The sequence below is a fragment of the Amblyraja radiata genome, chromosome 5 (assembly GCF_010909765.2).
Source record: "Amblyraja radiata isolate CabotCenter1 chromosome 5, sAmbRad1.1.pri, whole genome shotgun sequence".
Taxonomy (NCBI): domain Eukaryota; kingdom Metazoa; phylum Chordata; class Chondrichthyes; order Rajiformes; family Rajidae; genus Amblyraja; species Amblyraja radiata.
Genome location: NC_045960.1, coordinates 89,980,667 through 90,002,304, shown reverse-complemented (window position 1 = coordinate 90,002,304; position 21,638 = coordinate 89,980,667). Strand labels below are relative to the sequence as shown.

At 43.4% G+C, this 21,638-nt stretch overlaps 1 protein-coding gene across 1 annotated transcript in view; it reads left to right on the top strand.

The window, feature by feature from the left end:
- Positions 1-21,638, top strand: part of bmp5 (bone morphogenetic protein 5) — a 143,901-nt gene that overhangs the window by 111,226 nt on the left and 11,037 nt on the right. Inside the window, exons 3-4 of the mRNA XM_033021707.1 lie at positions 3,412-3,560; positions 13,032-13,229. Coding sequence (XP_032877598.1) covers positions 3,412-3,560; positions 13,032-13,229 — 347 coding nt within the window. The remainder of the gene's footprint in view (positions 1-3,411; positions 3,561-13,031; positions 13,230-21,638) is intronic.

The following is a 21,638-nucleotide window of genomic DNA, read 5'->3' as shown; positions in this document are numbered from 1 at the left end:
TTGAATTTCTTACTGGTGCAATTCTGATGTAAAAGAAAAACCACAGTTAAGTAAAATATCTTATGGGATAATGACAAATCCATTTGCTATCCATTAAATTCCAAAGTGTTTGTGATTTCCATCACATTATCTCTGCCCTTCATGGTCTTTGCAGCATATATTTCTGCCTGTTGCAAACTAACAGTAAAATCAAAGGGCCTGCAATGAGGCCATTAATCACTCCTCAGATTGGGAATGTTTACTTTAGGTGGTTACACTGTAAGAGCCATCACAAGAGACATGTTTAATTAATTACCAGCTATCTTGCAGTTCAAAGAACGCACTGGCCATTAGTCAGAGATTCCCATTTCAGGCTCCAGAGAGCACTAGATGCAATTTATTAGGCACTGGAACCTTTTCATTTGACCATTTTCTGGACTGTCAGGTCAAGGCTGCGGTAATTACATGAGTGTTGCCATCTCCGATGTACCCAGGGGAGGTGAGAAATGTCCTCCTTGTGTGGTCCCTCCAGCAGCATTGCAGAAATACCAGATTGGAGGAGATTGAAGTGAGGGAGTAATCAGCATTAGTTGCCTGAAGGAGCAGAACTGGGAGAGATATAATTATCAGCAGTTGTGTGCCTTATCTCCAGAGGAAGGTTGGCAGCTGGTTTATCAATCCCTTACACTGCAGCATGGCCATTTTTACAGCATGTTATATTCTGGGGAGCTGGCAAAATTGAGCAGCCGCCTGGTTTGTGTCCCGTTTAGGAGAAGGACGCAAATCTAGCGTTTCTGCTTTCGGATCGGTTGTGCCTTTTGGTGCAGCTCGCTGTTGTTGGGGGCAGACAGGGGAGGTGGCACAGTTGTTGCACCATTACTTCTGACAATGGAATGGGGCTGGTGTTTAAGCTGTCGATATGCTTTGTGTAGCATCACATCACTTACATGTTTTTGCCAAATAAACCGCAGCCATGTCATAAGGTCATAAGTGATTACATTTTTTTTTTTTAATTTCTTTATTTATATAGCACATTTTTAGTCAACTTGCATTGACCCCAAAGTGCTTCACATAATTACATCCACACACACAGGCAAAGGTGGGTGAAGTGTCTTGCCCAAGGACACACACAGGCAAAGGTGGGTGAAGTGTCTTGCCCAAGGACACAACGACAGTATGCACTCCAAGCGGGATTCGAACCAGCTACCTTCCGGTTGCCAGCCGAACACTTAGCCCATTGTGCCATCTGTCGTCCCTTGGGACGTGATGGGAGCAGCATTAGGCCATTCGGCCCATCAAGTCTACTCTGCCATTCTATCATGGCTGATCAATCTCTCCCTCCTAACCCCATTCTTCTGCCTAATCCCCATAACCTCTGACACCCATACTAATCAAGAATCTGTGTAACTCTGCCTTAAAAATATCCATCAGCTCCTTCTGTAGCAAAGAATTCCACAGATTCACCACCATCTGACTAAATATATTCCTCCTAATCCCCTTCCTAAAGGAACGTCCTTTAATTCTGAGGCTATGACCTCTAGTCCTAGACTCTGCCACTAGAGGAAACATCTTCTCCACATCCACTTTATCCAAGCCTTTCACTATTCGGTAAGTTTCAATGAGGTACTCCCTCATCCTTCTAAACTCCAGCAAGTACAGGCCCAGGCCTTGTAAACCTCCTCTGGACCCTCTCCAGAGCCAGCACATCCTTCCTCAGATATGGTGCCAAAAATTGCTCACAATGCAGCCTGACCAGCACCTTATAGAGCCCCAGCATTAGATACATCATGTGTTAACAGGTTTAAAAAGTATCTGATGGGATTCTGGATTGACTTAGTTTATCTCCTGACACTTGAGCAGAACCATAGAGTGATATTGGAGATGCGTTGTCCAAACAGAAACAAAGTATGCCTGTGTGGGTGGATGTAAAATACTCCACAACACATTGAAGTTCTAATGTCCCTTCGATCAGCATCTTCAAACCAGATTACCTGATGACAATCCAAAAAACTGCCGGTGCTAAAAAGCTGAAGTAAATACTGAGTATGCTGAGAACACTCAGCAGGTCAGGCAACATATGCGGAGAGAGAAACAGGTATCTTTTCAGGTCTGGGACTTCATCGGAACTGGTAAAAACAGAAAAAAAAGTTTGTCTTGGGTAGCAGAGAAAGTGGAGGAGGTTGTCATGGTAACTGACGTCATATTTAAATGTATCACGTGTTACTATGAGTCAGTAAGGTCAGAGAACACATATTGGTCGGGATCAAAAGGAATGGAGGAAATAAACAGTACGTTTTGTGTTCAATGTCCTTGGAGTGTGCTTATTATATTCAGATCAAGGTGAGGATCTGACAGAGGTGTGGGTAGAACATTATACATAGAGCATAGAACAGTACAGCACAGGAATGGGCCCTTCGGCCCACAATATTTATGCCGAACATGATGCCAAGTTAAACTGATATTATCTGCCTGTACATGAGCTTATCTAAAAGCCTCCTAAACACCATTATCAGATCTGCCTCCACCACCACCCCTGGTAATGTTCCAGACCCCCATCACTCTCTATTAAAAGCTCACACCACACATCTTCATTAAATTTTCCCCTCTCACATAGTTATACCCTCTATTCTTGGACATTTCCACCTTGGGTAAAATGGTTCTGACTGTCTACCCTATCTACTGTCTGCCTCTTACAATTTAATATACTTCTATCAAGTCTTCCCTCAACCCCCAACACCCCAGATAAGACAATCCATGTCTATCCAACTTCTCCCTGCAGCTGAAACCCTCTAATGCAGGCAACATTCTGGTAAACCTCCTCTGCACCCTCTCCAAAACCTCCACATCTTTCCTGCGATGGGGCGAGCAGAACTGCATGCAATAGTCCAAATGCAATCCAACCAAAGTCCTATAGAGCTGCATCCTGACTTCCTGACTCTTAAATTCAATGCCCCTAATAATGAAAGCAAGATTACCATACACCTTCACATATGCACCTTATCTACTTGTGCCACTTGTAGTTAGCTATGAACTTGGACTCCAAGATCCCTTTGTGCATCAATACTGTTAAGGGTCTTCCCATTAACTGTATATTCTCTCCTTACATTGAACCTCCCAAAGTGCAACACCTTACACTTGATCAGGTTAAACTCCATCTACCATTGCTCTGCCCATGTTTACAGTTGATCTATATCCCGCTGTATCTTCACACAGCTTTCCTCACTGTCTGTAACTCCTCCAATTTTGGTGTTGTCACCAACTTAAGCTCCCATAGTCAGCATCAATCCCGGGTCTCTGGCACTGTGAGGCGGCAACTCAACTGGACCGCTTTGGAACGAACTGAGAATGTGGAATGTGATATATAAGTGCAATTTTTAACCTTATCCACTGCTCTGCATTTGAACTCATGGCTGCTGTTTCTCTGTCATCCAGGGATGCCGACCTTTTTCTGTTGGACAGTAAGAAAATTCGAGCATCAGAGGGCGGATGGCTTGTGTTTGACATCACAGCTACCAGCAATCACTGGGTACTGAACCCACAACATAACCTGGGCTTACAACTTTGTGTGGAAATAATGGACGGTATGTTATCGGTTGCCAGAAACAAATTGTGATCATTATTAAAACCAACTTGGGGGGGGGGGGGTCACTCCAGGAGCATTTAGTTACCAATTTATTAGAGGGCTAGAGGGCACAGGTTTAAGATGAGAGGGGAGAGATTTAAAGGATCTCCAAGGGGCAGGTTTTTCACCATGTGGACTAGTCGTTCTGGAACAGGATGCCGGAGAAGATGGTACATGTAGGTACAATTACAACATCTAAAAGGCATTTGGACAGGTACTTGGGTAGGAACGGCATAAAAAGGATGCAGTCTAATGCAGGCAAATGGGGTTAGTGCAGATGGCATCACAGATAGCATGAAAGAGATGGGCCGAAGGGCCCCATTTCTGTGCTGCATGTGTCTCTTATTCCATAAAGGGTACAGTAATAATTGGGAAGTATTCGTTTTGTTTCTAAACTAGCTGAGTTTATATTTCGAGAAGATGTTTACATTGTGTTATAGAAACATAGAAACATAGACAATAGGTGCAGGAGTAGGCCATTCGGCCCTTCGAGCCTGCCCCGCCATTCAATATGATCATGGCTGATCATCCAACTCAGTATCCTGTACCTGCCTTCTCTCCATACCCCCTGATCCCTTTAGCCACAAGGGCCACATCTAACTCCCTCTTAAATATAGCCAATGAACTGGCCTCAACTACCTTCTGTGGCAGAGAATTCCAGAGATTCACCACTCTCTGTGTGAAAAATGTTTTTCTTACCTCGGTCCTAAAAGATTTCCCCCTTATCCTTAAACTGTGACCCCCTTGTTCTGGACTTCCCCAACTTCAGGAACAATCTTCCTGCATCTAGCCTGTCCAACCCCTTAAGAATTTTGTACGTTTCTATAAGATCCCCCCTCAATCTTCTGAATTCTAGCGACTACAAGCTGAGTCTATCCAGTCTTTCTTCATATGAAAGTCCTGACATCCCAGGAATCAGGAATCAGTCTGGTGAACATAAGATACAAGTCTTATGCCTTGTAATTGTGGAAATGACAAATTTTCACATAGAAAGATGCCAGAAATGACGAATGCACAAACTATATTGTGTACAGTGGAAGGAAGGATTTGGTAAATCCCCCCCCACTTCTTTAAAAAATTGGTTAGTGAGCAGGAACATCCTTATGAGCAGGTGATTCAGTGATTGGAGTGATTCAATGGCGTAACACAATGGGCTGAATTAGCTGGTACATTATTACTCATAAGACACAGGAGCAGAATTTGGCCATTCAGCCCATCTAACTTATTTATGCCTCTGATCATTTTACATGTTTGTATCAGATCTCCCCTCAACCATCAGCGTTCCAATGAAAATAATCCAAGTCCCTACAACCTCTCCCCCTAAATATCCCCCTAAATCCAGGCATCGTTCAAGCAAACCACTTCTGCACTTTTTCCAAAGCCTCCACATCCTTCCTGCAATGGCTTGACCAGAACTGCACGCAATACTTCAGACGCAGCTTAACCAAAGTCCAAAAAAGCTGCATCACGACTTCCTGACTCTTATCCACAATGCTCTGATCTATGAAAGTAAGTTGACCATGTGCATTCTTTACCACTCTATCTACTTGTGTTGCCACTTTCAGGGAGTTAAGGGCTTGGATCCCAAGATCCCTCCATCTTAAAGTTCCAGATGTATATCGTAAGCTAAATGCAGTGATCAAAGTGATCAAATGCAGTGATTCTGGCACATGCCGCTCCAAAACATTTAGGGGATATAAAAGCAAATATATTGTGAGAAGCAAGGGCTCAGCCAGAGACTTGGCGCGAGAAGCCGGAAAATGATCCGAGCTCAAAACACAGCATGTGTTTCCATTGTAGTGTTTTCTCTCAGCCTCCTGTGCTACGTCACCAGTGGTAATCCTGGCAGAGACGGATTCCATGTCTACAGAGGAGTAGAGTAGGTCCCGTGACCAGTGTATCAAACGAGTAAGAAGCAGGGAGGGATCTGTTATGATGCACAGCAGCTTAGAGCTAGGGTAGCTAAACGAAGGGAGCAGAGGCCAGGCAAGAACAAGGAACAGGGGCAAAGTCCATGGTCAGACAAGAGATAGCGTTTTGGAACATGTGTTTATACTAAGTGCTAAAAATAAACCAAAGGAACTATTAATAAAAAAACAAATTAAAATGCTGCACAGCAATGTGTAACGCATCCAACACAAAAAAGGGAGGAAGTAATTTGCAGAGCAGAACCAGATGTAGTAGGAATAACTGAATCACGATTGCATGGACTGCACAACTGGCAGCTACAAATAACAGGATGCAAAGGCCCAGGAATCCTATTTATGTGGAGCAACATTCCCGGGCGCCCTGTATTGGAATTTTATCTAAAGCCCGATCACTGAATGTGATCCCGCGGCACGTTGCCAGATATCGCCGTGCAGTCCAGCGGGAACAAGGCGCTCTCCCTGGTAGAGGAGGCTAGTCACTTGCAAGGATGTTCGGTCAGGACATAGTCCCTGTCTCCACCTGCCTCAGCGTGCATTGGTGGAAGGGCAGCTGAAGGTGAGAATCCCTATCCAGGATGATCCCAGAGAAAGTTCCCTTCTTTCATAAGGTCATAAGGAATAGTAGAATTAGGCTATTCGGCCCATCAAGTCTACTCCGCCATTCAATCATGGCTGATCTATCTCTGCCTGCAAACCTCATTCTCCTGCCTTTTCCCCAAAACCCCTGACACCTTTCTTCCTGGGGGGGGCAGATTGGCATGATCTCCATCTCCAACTTGGTGCCAAACCTCCAGGGGGACAATATTCCAAAGAGCCTGCAAGGCTGATGCCACTATCAGCCATCAGGTGCTGTAGGCTAGTTGCTTCTACCACTTTAGGACCCACTGCCAACACAGGACCTAAGATCAAGATTTTCTGACAACTTAGGGCTTTCAGATTTACATGCAATACTGGCAAACTCTAAGTCTTGCAGGCTGAGCCCGTTAGAATGTTACCTCCAAGGAGGTCCAGGTGCAATGGAGGTTCAGTGCATTGGATGCTTCTTGAGTTGATTTATCTTGCGTTTAGGAATTGTGAGGGAACTGTTGCCAAGCAAGAAAATGAAGAAAATGAACAGGAACATTTTGAATGCAAAGGAAGGAACTGCAGATACTGGTTTAAATCGAAGATAGACACAAATTGCTGGAGTAACACAGCGAGGCAGGCAGCATCTTTGAGAAAAGGATTTGGTGATATTTCAGGTCGAGACCCTTCTTCAGACTGAATGCATCTGGGTTGAGGTGAAGGATAACAAAGGATCAGTTATGGAAAGAGAGGGATTGGCGTGGAGTACAAAATTGTTAATAGGAGGCAAAGGAAATAGTCTGTTGGGAATATTGGGAGAAGCTGTATGAAATTGAATTGGAATTGCAAGATACAGCATGGAAATAGACTCTTTGACCCAGTGACCGGTGATACTGCCCTGACAAGTCTTTAAGGTATGATGGAATTTTGGTTTTCCCAGCGTTTTGCCAGGAGCAGTCAGTCTGATGCAGACATTAAGCAACTGGTACTGCCTGGCAGAATGCTGGAGCCATGTGTCTGTGGCCATGGAGTACACAAGGAGCGATGACTTCAGCCCAAAACTCTCTCTTTATGATCAGCCTTCCTCTGGTTGTCATTTCAACAATGGGACTCCAGTCAGAGAGATGTGACGATGTCTGAAGACTGATTCTGACGTGCTTTCCAGTGGAGGTCCCTGAGTTACGGAGGATATTACTAATGGAGATGCAACTTCACGCAACTTCTCCCGTGTCTAAAGTAAATTCACCCGCTGTTCATCCTTTTGAAAAATAAATGACTGCATCCTGAAAAAGACACTGAACTTTCTTCTCCCAAACCAGAAATTGAGTAATTTCTTCTCTTATTAATAACCCACAATGGCAGTAATGCATATAAAAAATGGAGGAGACTGCTAATCCTGTATCTCTTAGTGCACTTCACGAAGCCAAGAGTTAAACAAGTGAAATGGAAATAAGAAGATAATCTGGTATTTCTTACCCAGATCAACCATCAAAAATATCCTCATGGAAATTCATAGTTTGTACATCAGTTAAGACTGGAATCAGAACTAATCTATTCAGCCATATAATCATGAAGGACATTTTAAATGGACATTCAATTAATTAATTAACAATCATTCACATTATTTTTCAAACTATATTGATAAGCTGATAAGGTATAAGTCAGCAGATAGTACTATCTTGGGTTTCGGGGCAAAATTGTTTGTATCTGACTTACACAAATTCAGATTATGGACAGATCCATTACATTACCTGGAACAGCCTGGACTGATCAGCAAAATGGGTTTCCATTTAAAAAAAACTATTACAACCTAAACTCACCAGAAGGTTTGTGTAGACGGTGAGAATGAGGAAACATTTAGCTTGGTTTTCAGTTTGATTGATGTTTGCTAAACACTTGGGACAAACAATTCCACATTCAACTGGGCCTCAAAGGGGGACTTAACCAAGCCAAGGGTTAACTTACAGCAGGACAGTGAGTGTATGGAATACAGGAGGATTCGGAGATAATGTTTACCTCTATTCACTACTGGTAATAGAATTATACAGGCACTCCCCTATTTACGTAATGGATGACTTACGTACTGTAGGCCAAGGGCCTGTTTTAATGCTGGATCTTTCAATTCAATTCAAAAATCAAACCTAAATGGAGATAAAATATATAGTTTGGAAAGAACTGAAGTTGCTGGTTTATCCCAGCAGTAGCTAAGTGGGTCTGAAGAAGGGTTCTGACCTGAAACATCACCTATTCTTTTCCTCCAAAGATGCTGCCTGACCCGCTGAGTTACTCCAGCATTTTGTGTCTATCTGCAAATAACATAGAGGCCCACTAAAACCGAGTGACCTACCTCCGACAAACCTATTGCGCCGTGGCCCGCAGACCCCAGATTTGTGTGATTCTAAGGTGGATCTGGGATTGAAATGTTTCAACATTTTAAGACACCAGGTGATCCGAACCACCCTAATCTTATACAGTGTAAACATTTAAAAGAGAATGCAGAATAGGTGTGAATAGGACTAATTTTTGCTTTGATACCAAAATATTCTGTAGAAATGTTTGTGTTTAATGATTTTAATGATTTAAGCATCAGGGCAATAAAGTATATAAGACCAGGATGGAAATAGATTGGGTGGATGCACAGAGTATTTTATCCAGGGTAGGGGAATCAAGACCGAGGGATGTAGGTTTAAGGTGAGAGGGGAAAGATTTAATAGGAACCTGAGGGGCAATTTTTCCATGCACAGAGGCTGGTGGGTATATGGAATGAGCTGCCATAGGAGATGGTTGAGACAGGTACTAACAGATATTTGGACAGGTAGATGGGGTATCTAGCTCAACAAGCAAACTGCAACAGGTTGAAGGGCCTGTTTCCGTGTTGTATGACTATGACTCATGGCAAAACTAACAGCAGTATCCTGGAGTAAATAAAAATGATTGTAAGCTGCATTGTAGCTTTAGGCTGCGTGCACTGTTTCTGCGTTTGGAATTCTCGTTAATGCAGGAGTACAATTTGATTTAGGGATTGGTGACATAATCCCAAATGTGGCAGGTTGACCTTTTGTCTGGGGTTCAGATTACTACAGAGGCCGACTTTTGAACCAGGTGATCACAGCATCACAGTGAGGTTGATGGTGTTCCCTGACTGTTGACTGCTTAACCTGGGAGAGAGTGCAAACTGCAAATGGCCTCAACTTCTAGCCTGCTCCACCGTGTGTCAGAATGAGTAGCAATGCAAGATCAGCGGCAGAACTGAAAAGTTGCATGTACAACTCGGAGTTTAATGGTTTAACTTGGCTGGCGTTTAATCCCCTTAACTCAACTAGATCAGCAGAAGAAGGTCTGCATGTATCTGTGGCGTCTGGAGTCATACAGCACAGAAACAGGCCCTTCAGTCTATTTCCCCAGGGTAGCTAAATCTAAAACTAGAGGGCACAGGTTTAAGGTGAGAGGGGAACAATTTAAAAGAGAGCTGAGGGGCAAGTTTCTTTGCACAGAGGGTGGTGGGTATGTGGAACGAGCTGGCAGAGCGAGGTGGAAGCGGTAGAGGAGGGTACATGTACAATGTTTAAAGCCATTTGGATAGGAACATGGACAGAAAAGGTTCAGCCGGGTTAGGGGGCCAAACTCAGGCACACGGGCCTAGCTTAGGGAAGTGCCTTGATCAGGAGGGACAAGTTGGACTGCAGGGCCTTGTTTCTGTAGGGTTTAATTCTCCCACTCTCATACCCATGCCAATCATCAGCTACCCACCTGAATTAATCCAATATCCTTCTGGGTTGGGATATAAATCAGATGACTCCTCTCCCTTGACTGTATTCCAATGATTCCCTGTTGATGACCATGGTTGAAATTGTGCCTGTGGTTTCAAGTGGTCGCTGTTGAGACTCATAGTGAAGGAAACCAGTCCAAGAAGAAGTGGCTATGGAATTTTTCAGTTCCATGAAGGTTAGGCAGGCCAGGACTTTATTCCTTGGAGAGTTGGATGATGAGGGGTGATCTTATAGACGTGTATAAGATCAAGCGAGGAATTGATAAGGTCTTTTACACAGACTCTTTTACCCAGAGCAGGGGAATTAAAATGCAGAGGACATAGGTTTAAGTTGAGAAAGGAAGAATTAATAGGAATCTGGGGGGACCTTCTTCACATAGGGTAGTGTCTGTGGAATAAGCTGCCAGAGGAGATAGTTGAGGCAGAAACTGTAACGACATTTCAAAGGCATTTGGACATGTACATGGAGAGACATGGTTTAGAGGAATGTGCGCCAATAGCGGGTAGGTAGGACGAATGTTTTGTTTAATTTAGTTTAGAGATACAGCACGGAAACATGCCCTTTGGTCCATAGAGTCCGCACCAACCAGCGTTCCCCAGACACTGCATTATCTTACACACTAGGGACAATGTTGAATTTTTTTTACCGAAGCCAAATTAACCTATAAATCTGTACGTCTTTGGAGTGCGGGAGGAAACTGGAGCACCTGGAGAAAACCCATGTGGTCAAGGGGAGAACGTACAAACTCCATACAGGCAGCACCCGTAGTCAGATCGAACCCGGGTCTCTGGTGCTGTAATTCAAGCACTGCGCCTCTGTGCCGCCACCGATTGTAGGCAGGGCAGCTTGGTCAACATGGGCAACTTGGGCCTGTTTCCGTGCTGTACGACTCTATGACAAAGAATGCTGGGCGTGGGGTTGGGGAGAAGGGAGAGATAGGTAAGAGAAAGGAAACTTTGAAAACATTGGGGATTTTCCCTGAAGTTGTGCCTGTGAGCCAAGCTCCCAAAACATAACCATTTTCATGAATGGTTATGGATTCAGGTTCTGCTAAAGATTAAGCTCTGACTGAACCCAACAAAAAGACCTTTTAATGGACAAATATACATGTCTGCAGTTTTCCTTTTAAACATGCATTAGGTCATCTGTTGATTTTGGACCAAGTAAAGTTAAATGAAAGTAATCTAATTTATTTTTCAGATTCCACACTTCTAAAGCATCTAATTACAAAGTGTCTACTGTAAACTTGCAAAGATGTTTTTGTAATGCAATTTGAAGGGGATTTTTTGAACAGTAGTTAGGTGCGGACTAAAATGATACAGCTGCGCATATTCATCGAGATGCTCACTTATTTCTGGCAGAGGCATGCTTATTTTCATTGGGAACATCTTAAACTCATTTAAAGTGAAGCACCTGAACAAACATGTTGTAAAAGTTGTCGAAGTGGGCCATTTCAAGGTATGCCACAGGGCTGGAATTTTTAATTTCTCTTTTACAGCAAACAAGCTGCCAGAGGGAGGACGTTGGATCAGAATGTTTGTAACAGTGGAAGTAGAATGGAACTGGCTAAAGCCGCAAATAAAACTGCTCCCTTCTCGTGTACCAGGATGGAACTTTTTTCTTCCTGGCGAAAAGCAGACTTTGTCTTCTAGCTGCCTTTAAAAGTACCTTGCTAGATTATTTATTTTAGGTGGCCCTCTGTGAATCAATCCAAGTTCTCCATTGCATGAAAATAAAATGAATGTGATTGCACATTTGGGAGGCAGTTGCGTTACTACTGCGGAGTATAAACGCTTCATATTGCACAACTGCTTTGTGCCAATTGCTCGACTGGAAATTGTTTGTGTCATAAAGTAAACTGATCATGAAATGCCAACAAGAATAAAAAAACAGGGGGATAAAATGGGGTGGGGGAAATTTCAGAAACTTATTTCAGGATCAGCCCCTGACATTTGTTTTGGAAAGTGGTTGGCGTGAGCAGATGTGCAGTTTCAAATGACAAGCATTCATTTTTCACTGAAAAACGAGCTTCGCATTTTATAAAACAAACTGTTTACTTTGCCAACATAAATATCCATGCGTGGAATCGAGAGACTTGTCAGTAAAATGGTGGTCATCGCGGTTACTCAGTGAAAAATGTAAAAGAGAAAGGTTTCGGTCTCGTGATCGCTGAAGCGTTGAGGAAGGGAATGTTGAGGAAGCTGAGGTAAGTCACAGGCTAGATCTTACTCTCCTGGGATCGCCTCGTACAATTAGGCTCCATTGCACCCCGTAAAAGACACAACATGCTAGAGTAACCCAGCAGGTCAGGCAGCATCTCTGGAGAAAAAGAATAGGTGACGTTTCGGGTCGGACACCTTCTTCAGACTCCATCAGACAATGTCACCTGTTCCTTTTCACCAGAGATGCTGCCTGACCCGTTGAGTTACTCCAGCTTTTTGTGTCTATCTTCGGTATAAACCTGCATCTGCAGTTCCTTCCTACATTCCACGGCACCCCATGCTTGTCCTTACCTGGTCCACAGGTGAAGGACTATCTTTACTAGCCCAAGTTTCCTCTTGCATTACCCATCAGCTCCCTTCCCAATGCTAATCTCCTGCCACCTACCTACACCAGGGCCAATGAACCTACCAACCGGCACATCCCCATGGGGCGTGAGAGGAGACCGGAGCAACCGGGCAGACCCACGTGGCCACAGGGAGAACGTGCAAGCTCAACACAGACGGTATCAGAGGCCAGGATTGAACCCAAGTTTCTGGCACTATGAGTACTGGCTCTATCAGTTTCCATACCCACTCAGGATTATAACAGGGTAATTAAGAAAACAATCCATGGGGTCGATTGATTGAATGAAAGATACTGCTTGGAAACAGGCCTCTTGACCCATCGATTCACGTACGCTGGGTAATAGATTCGGTGCATCCACTCCACCTACTCCTCCCATGATCTCATACATCTCTCTATAAGATCACCTGCGCTCCCAAGGAATAAAGTCCTAACCTGCCCAACCTCTTCTTGTAGCTCAGAGTCTCAAGTCCTGGCAACATTCTCAAGTGTGTGATTTTATCGAGCAATTTCATTTACAAAAGCCTTTGTAAAAATCACTGCAGTAAGGTTTTATCTGAAGATTTGCCTGTGTTTAAGAGTTACCTTTGAATTCCTTTTTAGGTCGGACCATTAATATTCGATCAGCTGGCCTAATAGGAAGACATGGACCACAGTCAAAGCAGCCGTTCATGGTGGCCTTTTTCAAAGCCAGTGAGGTGTTACTCCGCTCTGTCCGGGCTGCCAATGGCAAACGCAAAAACCAAAACCGTAACAAGTCCAGTGGCTCGCACGATTCTTCACGATTATCCAGTCCTGGAGGTATGAAAGCCCAACCCTGCACCTGAAATGTAGGGGCAAATTTCCTCTACGTGCCACAGGCTCCTTGGAAATGTTGCCACATTAATGACCCATTGAATACTCTCCTTGACCTTTCAAAGAACATCTAACACTTTCTTTCTTAGTGATTAATTGCAATAGTGACTCTATATTTCATTGTGCATTTGCCTTCTTCCCAAGATTCCAGCATCTGCAGTCCTCTGTGCCCCAGTCTTCTTTGGTGTTATTACTTCATACCCCTAGTTGATTTTACATGGAGTTTTGAAGGACATGTTAAATTCATGAATTCTGAGAGCAGAATTAGGCCATTCGGCCCATCAAGTCTACTCCGCCATTCAATCTTGGCCGATCTACCTTTCCCTCTCAACCCCATTCGCCTGTCTTCACCCCATAATCCCTGACATGAACAAGACATTGATAAGGAAAAGTCTGTCTATCATCCCGTTAAAAACTGCCTGAGCCTTTAGACAAATGTCTTAAACGTGTGACCTGTCCAACCACAATTAAACCAGCTCCCTATTACTTATTACAGGATGTTTTATCTAGTGTGATGCAAAATTCATACGAATGGCTTTGATTTTACAGACATTTTCCTTCAATGTATCTGTCATTCCTAATTTCTCAGTGTTTACGATGGATAGTTTAATTTTTGTTGATTTGATTAAAACCATGATGTGGGCACACTGTTATTCATTTATATGGATAATAAATCAGTAGTCCTTTACCAGAGGATTTAGAAAACATAATTAAAGAGTTAGATGACTAGAACGACTTCTTACTTCCTGCCTCTGTGAGTATATGTTTGAGGTTGTGTTTGCCTGTATTTCACGCATGCATCCCCTTGGAACACAGCTGGCTATCTGCGCGTTCTGTTAGCAGTGGTAAATGACTCCTGCAGGCACCCAGAACCAACCTCTTGTCCGTCCTCTACGATGGCTTAAGAAAATATGATTCTAAAGCACTTGGCGAGAATGAAAAACTATTTCTGTCAAATGTAATTAATACGATATTGAAATCTGTTCACTAATCCTAAACTCCCATCAGTGCCAACAACATGTGTTTGCTGTGGGTTCTAACACACAGGAAAAAAATTACTGAAAAACAAAACAGTGCACTATGCTGTTTATGTACTTCAGGGTTCATAAAGCTACTGGGGGAAGTACAACATTGAAGTTGTGTAAGTTGCCAAGGAGATTGAGAACTAAGCTTAATTCTCCACACAGTTCATGCAATAGTCAATGTTCCATTTTGTTTTCATTTCTGCTTTTCCAAATGGTAATGACATCTGTTTCCAGATAATGAGTATGATTATGTTTGACAGAGTGTAAAACTTATTTTGAGTGTCTTAAATACTGTACTTAAGACTCAACTGAAACAGAATGACAAAAAATGTCATTTTAATTGCGATAATTAAAAGCATATTTAAAAGATTGAGTCAGTCACAAGCCATATAGTTCCAAGTTGCGAAGCGATGAAATTGCCAGTTTTCCTATCAAATTGTGCTGTCAAAACAGTTCACCTGCATACAATTGGCAACCATCACTCAATGCCTTGATGGACCAGAAGGGTTTCTTTCAAACACATTCTGAGAACTCAGTTTCAAACATTGGAGTGCCAGGAAGGTTTTGGAAGCCCTCTTGTGGGTTAGAAATCAATCTGAGCTCTGTGCTGCAATGGTGGTGTGCAGCTTAGACTGCGGTCTCACTGAAATTGGCCAAAGCACTCTTGAGCTGGGGAATAATCACCCAGGGCACACAGTCCTTATCACTGTGTCACAGATGCCCCTGTCTTGTTGCTGGTTGATGAGTGGATCAGATTCCGCTGCAACATTTCGCCGAGTGAATTGGTCTGCCAACGAAGGAATAATTGGTCAAACACTCATAATCTAAATGGGACAATGGGATGCCATGGAGTCATAGAGTCGTATAGAACAGAAACAGGCCCTTCTGCCCATCACGTCCATGTGGACCATTTTCCCATCCACACTTGCCCGTGTTAGGTCTCCATAGCAACATAGAAAATAGGTGCAGGAGTAGGCCATTCGGCCCTTCAAGCCTGCACCGCCATTCAATATGATCATGGCTGATCATCCAACTCAGTATCCTGTACCTGCCTTCTCTCCATACCCCTGATCCCTTTAACCACAAGGGCCACATCTAACTCCCTCTTAAATATAGCCAATGAACTGGCCTCAACTACATTTTGTGGCAGAGAATTCCACAGATTCACCACTCTCTGTGTAAAAATGTTTTTCTCATCTCAGTCCTAAAAGATTTCCCCTTTATCCTTAAACTGACTTCCCCAACATCGGGAACAATCTTCCTGCATCGAGCCTGTCTAACCCCTTAAGAATTGTGTAAGTTTCTATAAGATCCCCCCTCAATCTTCTAAATTCTAGCGAGTACAAGCCGAGTCTATCCAGTCTTTCTTCATATGAAAGTCCTGACATCCCCGTAATCAGTCTGGTGAACCTTCTCTGTACTCCCTCTATGGCAAGAATGTCCTTCCTCAGATTAGGAGACCAAAACTGCACGCAATACTCCAGGTGTGGTATTGCGTACAGTTTTGGTCTCCATCCTTCGATGCCTTGCCTATTCAACTGTTGGTTTCAAAGCCTCTTAAACACAGTAATATATCTCATTATTTGGCAACACATTCCAGACTTCAACCCTCAGATGTGCTTTAAAACTCCTTCCTCTTACCTTAAGCCTATTGTCAGTGCCAGTAAATAAAAATAATGAGGTGAAAGTAAACTTCTGCACGAAAAGCCTGAAGGATTTAATTCGGATCCAGTTCTGAGTGGGGCCATGGTATGTCCCCTGTATGTACTTTACTGAAACGGAGACGGGTCTCATAAGTTAAGGCCAGGAGCTCTGTTATAAGCATAGTGGAGGTGTGATGAGAAGGCAAAATAATTGTCCCGCATGCAGCCACACCAAATGCTAATGTAGTGGGGATGCCTCTATTGAGCGAACATGAACACTTCCCCCCTACGTTTGGCATTCTTTGGCACATCTGATGAGATGTTTAAATGTTCTAAAGAGGTATAGTTGATCGTGATGGTCGAGGGTTTTTAACAAAGTGTCTCGCAGGCAGCTAAAAGAAAATAGAGGTCCATTGAAGGGAAGGATTTTTTTCCATGAATAAAGAATGGAGAAATAATGGAAGCAGAGCATAATAGTGGATGTTTTTCAAACTGAAAGACAGTATTTCAGAAAGGTCAACTTTGCATCGTGTCAAGTGTGTTTACTTATCATATGTACCGGATTTGGACAGTAACAAAGCTTAGTGTTAATTGTGTGTCTTGGGTTTTTTTTCTTGTTGTATGACTGCAGAAACCAAATTTCGTTTGAACTTCATTTGAGGTTCAAATGACAATTAACGGTATTGTATTATATTGTACATGGAACAGCATTGTTAAATTTGCAGATAATACAGCTCTTGGCAAAGCACAATGTAATGATGAGTATTAAGCATCCCCTTGGCAGAGGCTGGATGGTGAAATGGATAGAAGCCCTGGAGATGGTTGTCAGTGGGGAGAAATGGGAAGAACTACTACACTTTGGAAAGTTGCTGTGGACGAACAGGATTTTGAAAAATGTTAATGACTGAGGAACACAGTCAAAGTCAAAGTCAATTTTATTCGTCACATGCACCCGAAGTTGCAGTGAGATAAAGGTGCAGGGAAAATGGAGAAGGTGGTTAAAGCAGCACATGTTACTTTAGTTGTAAATGGAGGAACAGGATAAAATTGTAAAGGAATTGTCAGAACTTTATTATTATTGGTTGGGTCTCAGTTGAAATACTGAGGGCTTTCTGGGGACCAAACTTCAGAAAAGATGGAAAAGCAATAGAAAGATACAGAGGGAATTTACCAGGACACCACAATGGATACAAAACTTCAGTATGTTGGAAATGTTAAGACTTTTCTCCTTTGAAGTTTAGAGGTGGGAGCTTTTTGAGATATTAGGAATAATAAAAATCAACTGCAAATGCTGGCTTATTCCAAAGATAGACACAAAATGCTGGAGTAACTCTGGGGGTCAGGCAACATTTTTGGAGAAAATGGACAGGTGAAGTTTCAGGTGTGGAAGGGGCCCAACCTGAAATATCACCTATCAATTTCCTCCAGAGATGCTGCCTGACCCATTGAGTTACTCCAGCATTATTCCATCTAATATATTGGAATGATTTGTTTTAATGGATAGAGAAAAATGAGAAAGTGCATCCTAACTGGACACTATGATTCAAAATCACTGGGCCCTTTCCAGATCTAATGCAATGGAAAATTTTCATTCTATGTTGTCAGGATCAGGCAAGCTTCACTTGAAGATGATTCTGTGAGAAATGTTGGAAAGAGGTTGGGCAGGTCCTCAGGGATACAGAACCTGTAGGGAACCAGGCACATTGGTATCTCCAAGAGGCATCGCAAACACATGAGATCAAATGGGCTCTTTCTGTGCTTTAATATTCTATGATTCCATGAACTATAATTCTTATAGTTTAAACTAGACATGGCTCCATTGTACAATGTTTGACAGCAATTGGAAAACCTGTTTGCATCCTGCCCGATTTGTGACATTGCAAAAGTTGAATTCCATTCCTGGTGCTCAGAATGACAAAAAGGGAAAATTGTTGGAAGTACCACATGGATATGATGGGCTGAATACAATACAATACAATTCAATTTATTGTCATTTGGACCCCTTGAGGTCCAAACGAAATGCCGTTTCTGCAGCCATACAAACAAATAGACCCAAGACACAACATAATTTACATAAACATCCATCACATTGCTGTGATGGAAGGCCAAAAAAACTTATAGGACAATGGGCTCCATGTGTCCTATAAATGTAGTCATTCGCTGATTACATCTACACCAACCAGGCAAAAGAGGATGCATTTGCAAGATACATGATCAGGAATATCCAATCAATAAGGAGGCAGAACTTTACCAGGCTGATGGCTGGTGGCCGCTGGTCGACATGGATTTGATGGGCTGAATGGCCTGTTCCCATGCTGTATCTCTCTATAGTTCTGTTAGGGGTGCATGCTAAGTGTAGAGAATTCTTAAACTAGAGGACATAGGCTAAAGATGAAAAGGGAGAGATTTAAGAGAGACCTTTGGGGCCACTTTTTCACTCGGTTGTCTGTATTTGGACGGAAGCTATAGAAGCAGATCCAATTATGCTTTTCAAAAGACATATGGATAGAGAGATGGATAGGAAAGGTTTAGAGGGATATGGACTAAATGCATGTAAATGGGACTGGCCCAGTATGCCTATTTGGTTGGCATGGACAAGGAGGATCAAAGAGCCTGTTTCCATGCTGTATAGTTCTAAGATTCCTGTGATTCTATGATGGGACAAGATGGGAGAACGCAAAGAAAATGCTTGGTCTTTCACTGCCTCAGGGTCCTATTCACCCCAACTAGTTGCAAGACCCTGGCCTGCAGCCAGGAGTTTCACATGGGACAGATGATCATTGCCCAGGTACTGGCCGCCTGCTGTTTCTGTTCCCCAATGGAGAGCGCACAGGCAAAGATTGCAGCAATGCAGGGTAGGCACGGTGGCACAGTGGCAGAGTTGATGCCTTACAGCGCCAGAGACCCAGATTCAATTCAGACGACGGGTGCTGTCTGCACAGAATTTGCATGTTCTCCCTGTGACCACGTGTGATTTCTCTGGGAGCACTGGTTTCCTCCCGGATTCCAAAGATGTACAGGTTTGTAGGTTAATTGGATTCTGTAAAATTGCCCCTTGCGTGTAGAATAGAACTAGTGTTGGTTGGCGCAGACAAGGTGGGCCAAAGGGCCTAGTTCCACGGTGCATCTCTAAACTAAGCTAAACTAAGTTAAAGACCAGTTGCTTGCGACTGATATCTGTGTGGCCTGCATCTCCCATTCCTGGGCATGAAGAGATGCAGTGTTTTAGTAGGTGATGGAGGGTTCCTGAGTTATCACTGGCAGCCTCGACTTCTTCCCACCTCCAGCTCAGCACAATCAGTCTGAAGAAAGATCCTGACCCAAAACGTCACATATCCCTGTTCTCCAGAGATGCTGCCTGCCCTGTTGAATTACTCCAGCACTTTGTGCCTTTTTTGTAAACCAGGATCTGCAATTCCTTGCACCCCAACAAATTTCACCAAGGGAAATGCCTAACATGGTGATGGAATCCAATATTCACGAGCGATTCAGAACAATTTGATTCGCTTTCTGCCCAATTTCTTCCTTGTCTTGGCCACATTTCAAAGTAAATAAGTTTCCATTAATATTTCTCAAGAAGGTTTATGCACCAGATCTTGAAGTGGCAATATCAAAGTTTTAAAAAATTGTGAATCACTTGGGTTAGATACGGAAGCCTCAAAATGTTTAAGGCTTCCTCGTTAAAACCATACCAAAGTTCGGTCCAACTTGCCCACGCCGACCATCATGTCCCATCTACACTAGTCCCATTTTCCTCCATTGCCCCATATCTCTCTAAACCTGTCCTATCTATGTACCTGTCTATTTGCTTCTTAAATGTTGACATGGTCCCTGCCTTAACTACCTCCTCCGGCAACGTATTCCAAATACCCACCATCCTTTGTGTGAAAAAGTTACCCCTCAGATTCCTATAAAATCTTTCCTCCTTCACCTTAAATCTGTGCCCTCTGGTTCTTGATTCTTGATTCTTGATTCCCTCTGGTTCTTGATTCCCCTACTCTGGGCAAGAGTGTCTACCTGATCTATTCCTCTCTTGATTTTGTACATCTCTATAAGATCATCCTCCTGTGCTCCAAAGAATGCAGTCTTAGCCTGCTCAACCTCTTCCTATAGCTCAGGCCCTTGAGTCCTGGCAATATCCTCGTAAATCTTCTCTGCATCAGAGATACAGCTCGGGAACAGCCCCTTCAGCCTATCGAGTCCGCGCCGACCAGCAATCACCCCGTACACTAGCACTACCTTACACACTAGGGACAATTTACAATTTTTACAGAAGCCAATTAATCAACAAACCTGTACATCTTTGGAGTGCAGGAGGAAACCAGAGCACCTGGAGAAAACCCACGCAGTCACAGGGAGAATGTACAAATTTGTGTAGACAGCCCCCGTAGTTGAGGATTGTACCTAGGTCTCTGGCACTGTAAGGCAGCAACTCTGCCACTGCGCCACTGTGGCAGGGAGGACATGTTCCATTTGGTCCTTCAGAATGTATTGTGAAATAATTCATACTAGGTTAATTGACATCATAGAATCATATAATAAGGGATTTTGAAGGTTGTTTGGGTGATTGATTCCAAACGTACAGCTGAATTGCTATAATGTTGGGAATGATTAATTGTGGATGTCTATTACTAGTAATGTCTGGCAGTGTAGGAAGGAACTGCAGATGCTGGTTTAAACCGAAGATAGACACAAAATGTTGGAGTAACTCAGTGGGACAGGCAGCATCTCTGAAGAGAGGGGATGGGTGACGTTTCAGGTCGAGACAGGTGTCAGAGGTTAGGGGGAGAAGGCAGAATGGGGTTAGGAGGGAGAGATAGACCAACCATGATTGAATGGTGGAGTAGACTTGATACATAGATACATAGAAAATAGGTGCAGGAGTAGGCCTTTCGGCCCTTCGAGCCTGCACCGCCATTCAATATGATCATGGCTGATCATCCAACTCAGTATCCCGTACCTGCCTTCTCTCCATACCCCCTGATCCCTTTAGCCACAAGGGCCACATCTAACTCCCTCTTAAATATAGCCAATGAACTGGCCTCAACTACCCTCTGTGGCAGAGAGTTCCAGAGATTCACCACTCTCTGTGTGAAAAAGTTTCTTCTCATCTCGGTCCTAAAGGATTTCCCCCTTATCCTTAAGCTGTGACCCCTTGTCCTGGACTTCCCCAACATCGGGAACAATCTTCCTGCATCTAGCCTGTCCAACCCCATAAGAATTTTGTATGTTTCTATAAGATCCCCTCTCAATCTCCTAAATTCTAGTGAGTATAAGCCAAGTCTATCCAGTCTTTCTTCATATGAAAGTCCTGACATCCCAGGAATCAGCCTGGTGAACCTTCTCTGCACTCCCTCTATGGCTATAATGTCCTTCCTCAGATTTGGAGACCAAAACTGTACGCAATACTCCAGGTGTGGTCTCACCAAGACCCTGTACAACTGCAGTAGAACCTCCCTGCTCCTATACTCAAATCCTTTTGCTATGAAAGCTAACATACCATTCGCTTTCTTCACTGCCTGCTGCACCTGCATGCCTACTTTCAATGACTGGTGTACCATGACACCCAGGTCTCGCTGCATCTCCCCTATTCCTAACCGGCCACCATTTAGATAATAGTCTGCTTTCCTGTTTTTGCCACCAAAGTGGATAACCTCACATTTATCCACATTATACTGCATCTGCCA